This window comes from Achroia grisella, unplaced genomic scaffold, assembly GCF_030625045.1.
Source record: "Achroia grisella isolate CSIRO2021 unplaced genomic scaffold, CSIRO_AGI_Agris_v1 utg780, whole genome shotgun sequence".
Taxonomy (NCBI): Eukaryota; Metazoa; Arthropoda; class Insecta; order Lepidoptera; family Pyralidae; genus Achroia; species Achroia grisella.
The window spans coordinates 8,065,160-8,079,441 of NW_026713020.1; the positions used below are offsets into that span (position 1 = coordinate 8,065,160).

At 37.6% G+C, this 14,282-nt stretch overlaps 1 protein-coding gene across 2 annotated transcripts in view; it reads right to left on the reverse strand.

Annotated features, from left to right (window-relative positions):
• LOC131851142 (calmodulin) overlaps positions 1–14,282 on the reverse strand; it is a 39,152-nt gene that overhangs the window by 1,669 nt on the left and 23,201 nt on the right. For both annotated transcript variants that reach the window (XM_059201591.1, XM_059201590.1), the window contains exon 3: positions 2,544–2,786. In XM_059201591.1, the coding sequence (XP_059057574.1) occupies positions 2,544–2,786 (243 nt within the window). The remainder of the gene's footprint in view (positions 1–2,543; positions 2,787–14,282) is intronic.

Genomic DNA, 14,282 nt, shown 5'->3' on the forward strand with positions numbered 1-14,282 from the left:
GTGAGGGGTGACGAGGGGTGACGGGGGGTGGCGGGGTGTGGCGGGAGCAGCTAACATATCCAAGGTACGAGGAGGAGTACAGTTAATAACGAGCAGCAAACCATTCATATTAACACTTCTCATGTACCTATTGTCGGACCGCGCTCCACGTACGTAGGCCGTCGGTTGGGCACTTTGCTACACACTACTAAGGGAAATCGTTTCGAGATCACAGCGTTATCGTAGAGTCTTTTCTTATTGTTAGTTACGGTACTAATATCACAAGTGTGGCGGCGGACCGCGCGCTAGCGGCTGCCGTCCCCGCGAGCGAATATGATTTGGGCGAGGGCATGGAAGTCTGCAAGAGAGAGAACGCTCGGTCGGATGATACAGCATACACACACACACCAGCCGGCGCGTGCACCTGCACCTCGCCCCGTCCGCACGAGCCAGGGTTGCCAAACACTTATCGTCGTAAGAAGAAATCAAGAAATCTCATAATTTCCCTCTGAGTTTGAGCCTCCAACTTTGGACATTATAATACTTTGACCGACATTCATAGACCAAAATCTCGTATAAACTTGGACCTCGTACCAAAGGGCGAACTGGTATATGAGCGGTTGGCATCCCTGGTGCAGAGGCGCGGGGCTGCAGACGGCGAGCGTACACGACTGCGGACGAGGTCCGCTCGCGCTGGACACCCCACGTTTGTTTGTGTAACGCTCACCGCCACGTGACGCCAGCTGGCGACCGCCCAAGCGCAGTTTTTCATCATACTCGTAACATAACACTGAATCCATGCAGAGCGGGGCAGCAGGCGTCCAACTTACCAAGCAATGTCTAATCGCCGGTCACGTTACTGTGACTCATTGCGCAATCGGGGTTCAATAACCAAAAATTCACGTTTCGCCACGGATCACGGTGCGGACCACGGCGAAACGTGTTGTGTTTGGCGATCGTTAGGTACACAACGTGATATAATATCGATGGAGTCACTTCTTAATATATACATACTACATAATCATCAACATATAACGAGCGCTGACCAACTATTGTACTTGTATAAGCTCAACATACAAAACATATCTAATCTAATTGCCGACGTGTCTACAATGCTGCACAGGGGATTGTTATAAGCGAATATCCCCATTAAATTCATTTCGTGTATGGCAACAGTTCTAACGTGTCAGCGTGGGAACATATATAAATTGGCAACAATGCTTTCATTATAAAATCACGGTGTTCGTAAATCAAGAGTAATGTAAACATTGAGTACTATTAAACATTTTTATGAGGAGGAATCCTCGTGATTTTTGGACGCAAGCAAATCCCAACCGTGTTAGCGTGTGATGACATCTGTACATGCGGGGCCAGGGCCGGGGACGGTGTAGGTTCGTCGTTTGTACATATAGCATTATTGACACAAGAGGGTGGTATTGTGTTCGTGTAGTCAACACCATAGTGTTATACTAAATCTAAATGAAATAAATTTATTTCCCATACATGTTGGGATAAATAAATTTACATCTTGATTTAATGCATTTATTATACGCGGAGCTAATTCGGATACAGTATTTAGTTCGTATCCAGTAGGTACTGCGACACCTTGTATGTTACAAATTGACGTAATCGAACCAGTCCGGACCGCTGGACACAATCTTATCTTTGTGTAATGATAAAAACTAAGTACCATGTCACATTTGGCCACCTCTTGTACTGCGTACACTAGGAAAAAACATCGAGCCGATTGCGTCAGGTTCAGGTTTACAAAATGCTCTGCAGCAATTACTAAACATTATTAGAGATTCACGGAAAATATGAACAAGTTTATTATAATCTATATATTATATACCGAGGTTTGGGAGAATCATTACAGACTTCTAAAGTACATAACATTATGGGTACCTTACCATTTAAGGGTAAAAAATTAATGGTCATCACTTTTATTTTATCTGTGATATGATCTCCGTTTGGTATATTATCGTCTTATCCGTACATACATACATCGCGACACGATAGTAAACAAAGTCACTGAATTCTAAAAATGACCAATGACATGAATGTATCAATCGTGACACACACGGGCCATTAATATGGTTGATTATTGTAATTTTGAAACGATTAATGTTAATTGCAAATATACAAAATGTAGATCATGTTACGGACCACGGAGTATCGGATATGCTAAAAAAACTGTTTAAAAAACATGAATTACATTATTTCACTGCAGCTTTATCAACAAAATATACAAATATATTTACAGTTCATTAATTGTTAGACTAGTAATCTCAATTTATTCCAAGGTTTTGGACTTGTCAACCCCAAAACATCTGAGAGTATACTATAGAACTAGCAAGATATTTCAGTAGCACCGTCTAAAACATTCCAATGATTCTCCCATAATTATGTTACGATAACTTTAAATCACCGTAAAACATTGCCTACACAGTTAATAGAATCCAAATTCGCAATCATCGATTCTAGTGCTACAAATGCTCCTGTAAACCTGAACGCTGAGCCTATCTCACGTGAACATTGTTCGTGTGCTGAGTGCGGCAACTTACCCTCGTAATTGACCTGGCCGTCGCCGTCGATGTCTGCTTCGCGGATCATCTCGTCGACCTCCTCGTCGGTGAGTTTCTCGCCGAGGTTGGTCATGACGTGGCGCAGCTCCGCGGCCGATATGAACCCGTTGCCGTCCTTGTCGAATACGCGGAAAGCCTCGCGGATCTCCTCCTCGCTGTCCGTGTCTTTCATCTTGCGCGCCATCATCGTCAGGAACTCTGGGAAATCTATCGTGCCGTTGCCTGGAATAGTCAGAAAAAATACACGTAAATTTTATGTTAGCATTTTGTGCGATAGCGTAGATGGGTCCTATTACAATGATCTTATTACATTATCAAATCCGTACTTAGTTTTAATGCAACCAAGATGATGGTATGTGTTAATGGTTGCCTATACACAGTACCATCTGACATCACGTCATCTTGTGTCATCCGTAGTATCCCTCAAGTATTGCCATTCCAGAGAATCAACTTACTATGCCTCCGTACCATGTCCAACCGAAATATATCTTACAAATCAATCTACTTGGTAGTCGAAATAGACGAAAGATAAGTATTCACACAAACTGATCTCTGTATTTCGTAATGCTAACGTTTAACCGCATGACGATGATTGACCGGCATAAAGAGTATCCTACATCATGATATGCCAAGATTTATTTACATAGCGTTTAGAGATCCCTTCAGAGAATACTCACAAACTGAACCAGTATATCAGTAACATCAACGCAAAAAAATACAGAGGCACCATTTACATTTAGCTGACTTTTTGACGTCATGTAAACATCTGTCACAATAATCAGTTCATAATCTCACGATCGAAGGACGAGTACACTTATGGTGTTACGATGTCGCAATTGCATATACTTGGGTTAATTTTTAGTGTTAGATTGAGCTGTGCGGATTATAAACGGATTAGGTCTGTGTGAACGACTTGTATGAGTTTAATCATTTTATAATACAGGAATATCTCATTTCATCCTTAGATGTCTGTACAAGTAACGTAATCCTTGATTGTACATCAACCTATGCGTCTAATATCCGCCAGATTATTTCTACGGAAGAATCTGCGCAGTCTTGAAGACTAGATATTAAAAGAAAATCGAGGAAATGACTTTACAAATTGCCTGTACTGATGACAGTTTGATTGTTAAAAAATTCTCAACTATTTTTCTATAAACATGTGCCCGACAGTAACACTCCTCTAAATACATGAACATAAACGGCTCGTCATCATTCCTGAGGACTAAGGTCATGTTCCGTAGCCTATAATTTAAAGGGATAATTATATAGAAATACTGTTGAAGCTGGTACTACTCAAATAAATGATGCAAAGGTGCCGCACGCAGAAGACTTTGTACTCAACTTCGGTAGTTTATCTCGAATGATGACTATAATGTACACAGTTCATAGACTGGCTGCAACGACTGATTAGATCCACTAGACTACCATATTCACTAGTGGATCAAACAAAACGTTTATTAATATGACGCGCGGTATTTTTAGAGATTTCCTCATTTAGAACACAAAACAGATGACGCATTTAATTTAATTAGATGCTGAAAGTCAGTAGCTTTATATATTTTCCGCATGGTAACTATATTTAGTTTAATCACTAATGCACCTTCAATTAAACAGGCTGCTAATTAGGTTTTACCACTTATGCAAGTCAAGTTGTTTTCGACATTTTCTAACACCTAGTATTATATATAGGCTACTTTATTGTTTACCATAATATTCCTAAAACCTAACACTTGGATGACGCCAATAAATCATCGCTGAGCCATGATAGTAATTTCGGTTTCGACAATGCAATTATTATGTTAACGGCGGAATATTTTTATGGATGTCCATAAACCAAGTAACACCTAGTTAATTATGTAGTAGTGTCAACACTAGTGTTGTATACCGACAGGGGTTACCAGACTAAAAACTTTTACATCAAAGTAACATATTGTCACATGCCTAATCCTGACTTTTTACGTAACAAAATCGCAGCGAAAACTTTTCTCAAACTTTTAATGGCAAAATGTATTGTAGTACTTGTATAAGTATAAACTTATACAAGTACTACAATATCCTTGTACATAGATGGACGAATAAAAATCTACCCTCACAATGGTCGTACTACGGTTGACAGCCCTGTCGGTACCTGCTGTCGACGTGTTTACGTCGCGATGACAATCTCGTGTCACCTCGTTATACCTGCCTCTAGAGTACTTAATAATATCATTAGCTCATATGCAAACTAATAGAAAAATACGTGCTATGACATACGGTCGAAAATGGTATAGTAACAGTGTAGAGCTACATAGAAATGGCTGGCTTAAATGTGTATTATAGCAAAGTAGTTTCTAATTGGGACTTTGTACACGTTAAAATGAGCGATTCCAAATTTTTGTCCGACATTTAAAATTTTTGACAAACTCATCGAAGGTTGAAAAATTTCAAAATGAATCTGAGAGACAACATTAGGACCACCCTCTGCCACAATCAATTCTCAGTGTAATGTAGCAAAATTAAATGTCGACTTCATCGCAACGTCAACAGTTAAATAATGAGAGGCATTATCAAAATTTCTACCAGAATATTGGATCCCGACTTAATGGAGGGCGAGCACACCGTACTCTTAGATCAATTTAGTCTCTTCATCATTCACTACGTCCGATCTAAGATATAACAGATATTTTTGAATGACAGCTGAAATAGACAAAAGAGGAAGAAGATGAAAGGAAAGGAAAAATATATGGCAACTAAGCTACAAAACTATATTGGAAACTAGCATCAAATTTTGTGCTCTGTATTTCTAGACAAGGCTAAGTGTGAGAGCAATTCGACGCACTCGTAATTTGCGCATTAATTTTCAATGCTTCATTGATAGCATGAAATCTATTTGGAACATGCTTATAGATTTCTTCGAATCAACAACTAACGCTATTAATATTTGTCTGGATTCTTAGAAACAACTGCCTGCCGTCCAATCCAAAACAAACATAAACCATATATACCATATATCCTTGTAATTTTATGGGTCATTAATGACAGACGTTTTTTTATACATTCCTTACGCGTTGGAATAATCCAGTATTGTTAATTTACTGTTTCATCAAGTGCGAATGAATAGATATGTAACATCTGTGTATGCTTGTCTAGTGTAATCAATGTGTCTAACGTATTCGTATAGTAGGCACAAATAAATCGAATGCTCATTTGTACCAAACCTTTGTACATTCTAATAAAATACCTAAAAAAGTTTAATTACCTATTAAACTGTGGATACTAACTGTAGATAAATTACTTTAGGTAGTGTGAACAAGTGGACATATTGCCAGGCATGTCCCATATGTCAATTCTACATCCACGCGATCCACCCTTTTATTTTTACTTGTGGAAAATCCATCCTGAACTCATTGCAAGCAATGTACCATGTCGGGTTCCCCCGGAAACCACCCTGATAAATTCCTAGCGAATTTGGCGTGATGGGTCAAATGACCTTTACACATCCTATCATCCTGATGCCTAGCCAACGTAAACTGTTACCGCAGGAGAGTACATCACTATCACCCATCAAAAAAAATAAGTCCTCATGATCACGTATCGCGGGGGTGAACGCTCGGCCCGGCTGCTAGTTGCAAAAATAAGTGCAAGTTAAGTTTGGCGCGTCTAATTCTGGTTTAACCTTTCCGAGGCGGTTCGCTATCTATATTTAGCGCGGCGCGAATCGCTCGGCCTCTGAGAATGCAGGCCGCGCGCCGTACGCCGCACGCACCACTCGCACCCTAATTGTTCTAGGCGCAGACACCGCTGCACCTGGAGTACCAGTAGTGATGTGCTTGATATTGCTATTCATATCCGTATCCACGGATATATTAGAGGAAACAGATCCGCGTATCGGATCTCTTACATTATGAAATGTATAAAATTCTTGATATATGTATAGCAATTAAATAATTAAAACTTAGAGCATTTTTAATTAATGTTTCTAATTTAAAGCCTATTTATATATCCAAGAAAAGCTAGAAATTTGCCTGTTGTTCTTTTGAACAAGTTATAAAACTACATATGATTGTTGACACACTTTATAAGTGAGTGTTCCTACTAATATATGTAGTTTAGTGGTTATGATGATGTCATTTATAAAACATCAATTGCCGATTTTAAGGTTACTGAAGGAACGAAGAAATTGCGGATATTGACCAGAATAGACTATGTTCGTATCCGTGGATACACATTTTTTACGATCCGGCACATCACTACGTACAAGTACTATCAATCGTCGGGGATGTCTCGTTAGTACCACTTGCCACTTGTGTCAACGTTACTAATGTTGAAAACACCGTCGGTTGTCAACGCTAATGTTACTTCTGGTAGGGACCGATTAGCATCGAGAAATATGTCTAAATTCTGTCATCAAAATCATTTAACATACCACTGTTGGCCTCTAGCGTCTTCTCTCTGTAGGTGAGCGATATTAACGATTTTTTATGGGTGTTGTTGATATTGAACTTCCGCCTTGACTAACGGATTACGCTGACGGGGCATCAATGAATGATGATAGTATGTCCTGAATGAGATTAGTTAGCCCGTCCTGGAGAATTTATTAGGAATTAATCCACCGTACATCCTACCTCGTAAGCTCGAGCCAACAATAGGGTCCTTAATTCCAATTCGTAACAATCCCCTTACTGCATAGCAATTTTCTATGCATATTACGTATCTAAATATATCTTTCAACAGTATCTAAGTAACAGTTCTTAGTAACTATAGGAGTAGTTGGCGCTGTAATGTCTTCTGGCATATTAATAAGAGCTTAATAATAATGCAAGACAACTGTAGAATCAATGACAATACAGAGAACATTATTTATGCTGCGTGAGGCCAAAGTACGAATATCTGTTAGAAACGAAGATCAAACTACGCACAGCAACAATGGCCGCTCGCCTTGAACCCGTCCCGTCCTGCCGCCGATATTTGTTGTTTTTGCATCGTTCCGCTGTCCGTACGATGCAATCCCATCAAATGTTCCAATGAGATATTTTGCCCGACTGTCTGCATGGACTGTAGACTTGGGTAAACATTTTGGACAAGATCAGGCAAACAACATCTTATGGCGACTGATAGAATTGGACGCCGTCACGAAATCTGGTGGTGTGTATGTCTAATGTTTTTTAGATTGCTACAGAACCAAATAACATGACGACTAATAATAATCTCAAATCGGATAGTAGAAGACTGTCCAATTTGCGTTGAACCCATTAAAACTGAGAATTTTTCACAATTTCTGATACGTTCAAACCAGAGATTAAGATTTTAATATTGGATTTAATATTCTATTACATTATTAGGACCATTGTTGTTTGTACTAAAATATGAATGGGAAGACTAAAGCAGACGTCTCGAGCTGTATGTCCAAATGACTGAGGAATAAAGGGTAAAAATTATACATAAGATACATCGTAAGCTGAAATAAACAACGGACAACCAAGTTAAACGTTGCTAATTGTGTAACAAATTAGAATACATGTCGTTCCGAGGCACGCTTTCTATATTCTAAGCCGTTATTGAAATGCAAAACGTATGTTATACGAGGCTGGTTTATGCAAATTCACTTTGAACTGGACTTGAATGGTGAGACTACTTTGGTAACGAAAAAGAAACTGCTTATTTTTTATGTAATTTGAATGGCTTGCCAAGGTGACACACCACATTATGGAAAGTGGTAACCGTTGCTTATACACATCCTTGAGGACTACAACTGGTACAAAGCTTCTAAAGCAGTCTACTTGCAGAAATATGTAAGTAGACAATTTTATATGTTATTGTACAGTACAAGAAAATTCAATAAGATGGCTTCATTACCAAAAGTATTTTTAAGGCAACGAAGATAATTCGGAGGTATCCACACGACGTCTTCGTACAGTCTACAATGTAGACGTAAAAGATATAAAAACAATAATTGAAATATAAAGTTAGACTCTACATCTTTAAATTTCAATTACAGTTTTTACAGTAAAATCACAAAAACCAAACTACTTATTACATAATTGATGCACGAAACCATTACAATAAACATGGATGATGTTCCATTCTTGGACAATGTACTTGACCTTCAAACTGAGATTCACATGCAATCATCAGTTGACGGAACTAATTATAAGAGTTATAAAACCATCCTCTAGGCAGGACAGGTTGTAGGCATGACATGAGCAAACCAGTTCTAGATAGGCGAAGATTACATAATCAACAGAAAAACTTAACAATGCCGTTGTATAAAATTATGTGACATTGTTTTTCATATTACCAGAGTCAGCGCATACGATAATGTTAAGTAAAATATGTACACGTTTTTACAGACTTTCTAAACCGAGTTCATCCACTTTCTATGTATTATTCTAGTTAATATAAAGAATTTTGATTTAATTTGGAACGGTTCTGTTTTTATCGTGTATAAATGTGAAGTAGACATATTCTAGAGTGGAACGCTCCGCAGCTAAGTGAAGCGACGATATAAGTAGGGTAGATGGTAATAACAGGGCGAAAAGAATTGGGGGCCCAGTGGCGTGCCTTGGGAGAGACCTACGTCCAGTAGTGGGCTGATAATGTTTTAATAATAATGAAGTCGGGTCAGTTAGCTTCAACGTGACTAAAATTTATAGAGTCAGGACATACCCCAATTGAGTCATAATTGTATATACGCGTATGTAAAGGCGTATCATACCTTAATTCTGCTAAAAAACCAATGTTTTCGATCCGTTGTATATATTAGAGGCTGCGATCATGCCGCACTGTGATTACTGAAGTACAAACCGAAATTAGTTACCAATACTTTGTAAAATATTGTCGGTTGCGAGCTGAGTCGTAAATAGTTTTATTAGTGTAATGCATAATTATTATTGTGGCATACAATCTATTGATTTGTTTACCTTTGTTGTTTAAATTCACTTACCACAATGGGCACAGCCCACGCCATGCTTTGTGGTGTTTTGAGACGCCACCAAGGCCGTTCAAACATTATTTCACATATACTGACGGCCTCGCTGGTCTAGCGGTTTAGCACACCGTTTTACTTCCGATTGTCGCGGATTCGATTCCTCGCATGATGCAAACGTTTGTATTTATGACCATGATTGTGTTGTTCTGGATGTGCATGTATATTATGTATGTGTTTAAGTATCCTATCAGTTGTCTAGTACCCATAACACAGGCTCTGCTTAGGTTAGAACTAGATGGCGCTGTATGAATTTTCCTGGATTATTATTCAGTATCGTGAGAAGTTCATTATATTATATGTATGTTAATCTATAATATGGGCCATTATTTTTACAATATTATACTTGCCTGATTATGTAAATATTATTGTTATTGTCTACGCTAACAGATAAAAGGTTTGTTTGTTTGAACGCGCTAATCTCTGAAACTACCAGTCGGTAGTATGAATCAAATCGAAACCGTTATTTGTAACAAAAGAAGATTAATATTCATAGTTTGATTCTAAGTATTTTCAATACTAAAGCGAAAATATTTTCTATCCAAAGTGTTTGTCATGATTTTTAAGAGTTTCATGAATAATGATAGTTTTATATCTTTCAACTGTTACAAAGAAGAATAAGGACAGTTTTATACCTTCAAATGAGTCTTTTAATAAAGAGTAGTAATTGCGAATTAAAACTGTCCAAATGTCGATAACAAAAAATTCCAGACAAGATTTTTTAGAAGATTCTTGAGATTTCGCTGATATACCTCTCGCTACCACTTAGACTGTATATAAATTAGTTAGAAAAACAAAAGAAAAAAGGAATAATCTTCCATCACATCCTTGGGTTATACCTAAGAGAGACGTTAAACAGGTTTAGTAGCAAAATCGTATCGTCGATGGACTAGCGTGCGAATACGAAGCCTTACAAAAGTGGACAAGGACATGTGAGTCACCGCTGCGGCAATGGCGTCAGCGGCCGTTAACGAATTCTCGACACATTCCATATACGACGCTAAAATCTAATTACTACGCAGAGCACACACGCTCATATAGCAGATGATTTCGATAAAAAAAAAGTTTGGTATACGCCACAAAGCGTAACTGAGAAAACAAAGAAATTTAATAGTAATAATCCTGGACAATCCACATCTAATTCTAAGCTAAGTAAAGCTTGTGTTATGGGTACTAATGCTAAAGTCTAATTACTACACAGAGCACACACGCTAATAAAGCAGGGAGTATTCGATAAAAAAAAATACCTGTTATACACGGCCACAAAGCGTAACAAACCAGCAAAGGCTGAGAAAACGAAGAAATTTAATAGTAACAATCCACAGCTAATTTTAGGCTAAGTAAAGCTTGTGTTATGGGTATTAGACAACTGATATAAATACTTGAATACATTTTTTTCTTTACATTACACATACATTTAGTATAATGTGAGGAATCGAAACCGCGACCATCGTAAGTAAAGCGGTAATCGAAACCGTTAGACCACCGAGGTCTGTAATTGTAGAAACACTTACATCAGATTTCAAAATTCTAGAAAAATAATCCTAGTTTTGAGGCACAATCTATCTTCATTTCAAAATCAATAAACACAACTTAATAACTTAATATTAGACGTAAGTTTTTTATATCTAGAACATTCTCATCATCATCAGAACTCATATTGACGACAATACAGAGGTAGACTTTGTCCAAGATTTCCTACCTGAGTACTTTACGTACGGACTGTTATAGCGCCACATTCCATCAGATGGACCGGCGCTTCCAGTTACATTAAAAAAAACAACACCAATTCACAGTGAGATAGCAGTAAATGATACTGAAGCGGAGGTATCTGATGAGTGAAACGTACTGAGGGTTATATGAGGAAAAATACGGAGATAAAATGCGACTAATACGACAGCGATATATAATAGAATGTTACAAAAAGAATATGTCAAAAAAATATGATTATAAAATTAAAAAATAATATAAAAACTTCTCAAGGAGTTCGCTACAGATACAACAATGGAAATGCTGAAGCACGCGGAAGTACAGCACTTATACAGACCAAGAGGGTTACTGCACGCGTTATGGGCGATATTTATGAAGTTAACAGTCGTGTGGCGCCAGCCGACTGAGAAAACACAATCTACACAGATGCACTTTTATCGCCGTTTTGATATAACATTCGTAATGGTTCAACGGCATCATTCAAAGTGATTTCTGCGCAACATATGGAGTAGCTATATCGTTATACATTATCTCTTGTTGCTGTGGTAAATTCAGTAATCTCCTATGTATTTTTAAAACTTATCTATTACATTCCCTTACATAATTATAGAAATGTGAGAACAAAATGAACATAAATTTAAAAAATTAGACAAACTCCTCTATGCCCGCAACTTAGGGCTTTGCCCATTACTTGCGGTATGACAGTTATCATCTTCCAGCGTCATATTTGAGCTTACCCTTCTATTATGCGTAACATCTTTCACATAGTCCATCTTTTCTTTGATTGTCCTCTTCATTTACATTCATTCGCTTTCATATTTAATAGCCTTTGAATCATTGTCATGTCGAAATTTAAATTATTTAAGAAATATCCTAAGATCAGTAACCAATAAAAAGGCAGTGTCTTCAGTAACTCGTTTAGATAAATTGTCATTAGAATATTTAAAATGCCAAATTTTAACTGAATGGGGCCGCAGTGCTATGAAATGCCTTGAAATGGCTTAAAATTTACAACTCACTAATGGTACTTTAGTTGGCAACTTAGTGCCCCTGCTTAGAAAATGTTCTCTTGTGGGCAAATGTTCAGTTTTATGAATACTATCACTGGCTTTGTGCTTGGTAACCATTTACAACTAATTCTCTATAAACATGTCTACTAGTCAATTGCGAGAAACACGCTGGCACGAGGCCAATGGAGTATGCAGATTTATTTGCAATTTGTAAGGATTCCAGCCATGTCTGATTGTTGTGCGATGTCAACAACAGCCGACGCCATATGTAATTGTTACTGTGATATATTAGGATATAAGTAGGGAGATAAATTATTAAATTAAGTGTATGTTAAACTGTTTCTTGTGTCTTTATGTCATACTCTTTTGTCTGTCATTAAACGCCGTTAAGCAAACATCTATTTTATTCGTCTCCGCTATAGAACATTCCAGCATTTCTCAGTTATGAATATATTATCGCAAAATAACCTTTGTGGTAATACTCCAATAGACATGTCATATAGACATGAGCAGTTGCGAGGGCTTATTAAATTGTCGAGAAGTTTTCTCTTCAGCAATTTTACATGTATAAACATTTGGTCTCCAATATTATGTAATATACATAGTACATTACAGCAGTAAAATTAGGAAGTAGTACTATCCCAACTTCACTAACTGAAAGTTCGTAAATAAATCTGGCCGACTTGCAATACGTCCACAAATCTGGTGAACATATTCAAACAAAGCAAAACAAATCTGAAAGACTGCGGTAGACTAGCACATCTGTATAATTAAATCATTATTATAAAATATCTTCTCAGCAATATGGTCGTGTGACAGAGTATCCAAAACATCTGACAATACGGAAACATTGGAAAACCTGAGCCGTGAGATAAACATAATTACACTACATACAAATGTAATAAGATTTCTCTCGAGAAACGCAATTTATTTATGCAAGTTGCATTTTGAAAGAAACGATGGCCAACAAAAGATACATTAGCGTCAAAATAGAAATGGGGAAACTAAATGAAGCCGTGATTCACAATCTGAAAGGGCATCGCGGCAAGCAATTAGGACAATAATGGGTCACTATTTGAACTATGCGCGGGGGCGTCAAAGAGCCCGGTGCCTACATCGGCTCGAGAGATTGGCATGATACCAAACTGACAGTTTACATTTACCTAAGCGCTATATGATGCACCCTCACAAATTCTATTGTCACATTCTTATTTAACTCTTGATTGATGACATTTAGTTCTCTATCTTCACGCTAGAACTTAGAAGACAGTGAATTGATTGCCATTGACTTTGATGCTATACACTGCTTCATTCACATTCATAAATCTTCTCGTACGCTCTCGTTCTTGAGATTAGTTATTCCTGCATCAAATAATACGATCCTAATCGTGACAGGTCAAGTTCACATATCGGTTTCGTCCGTTCTTTCTTCTGACAAGAGTTTTTATTTTAAATTCAAAGAATAATAACGGCATTTGACACAATTTTTGATCAAATCTGTTTTTGCTTTTCTTGACGGTGCAGCTATTTAGGAATCATCATCATTACATACATAAAATAATCTATCTGTCTGTCCCTATGTCTGCCTAAATCTTTAAAACTACGTAACGGATTTTGAAGCGGTTTTTTTAATAGATAGGCGTGATTCTAGAGGAAGTTTTATATATATAATACATGTACACCCGTGGTAAGCCGGGGCGAGTAGCTAGTATGAATAAATGAATTCCATTATTCAATTGAGTATTCTATCATCTGTATGATAGAATACACTTTCCTGAATCCACAAATAATACAAACAATTCGTTCGACCCTGTAAAGTTTTACTGAAAAATCTATACACCTATATAGTATAGTAAAAGCACCATCTAAAGTCAAATAAGCAATACATATAACAGGGGGAAAGGGGATTGTTAGTAATGTATTGATAACCCCATTGCTAGTTCCCCCTGGAAATTATCGTGATAAATTCCTGATATTGGATGGGCTTACTAACCCGACTTCGCGTTCACCTTATCATCGTCCACTGGTGCC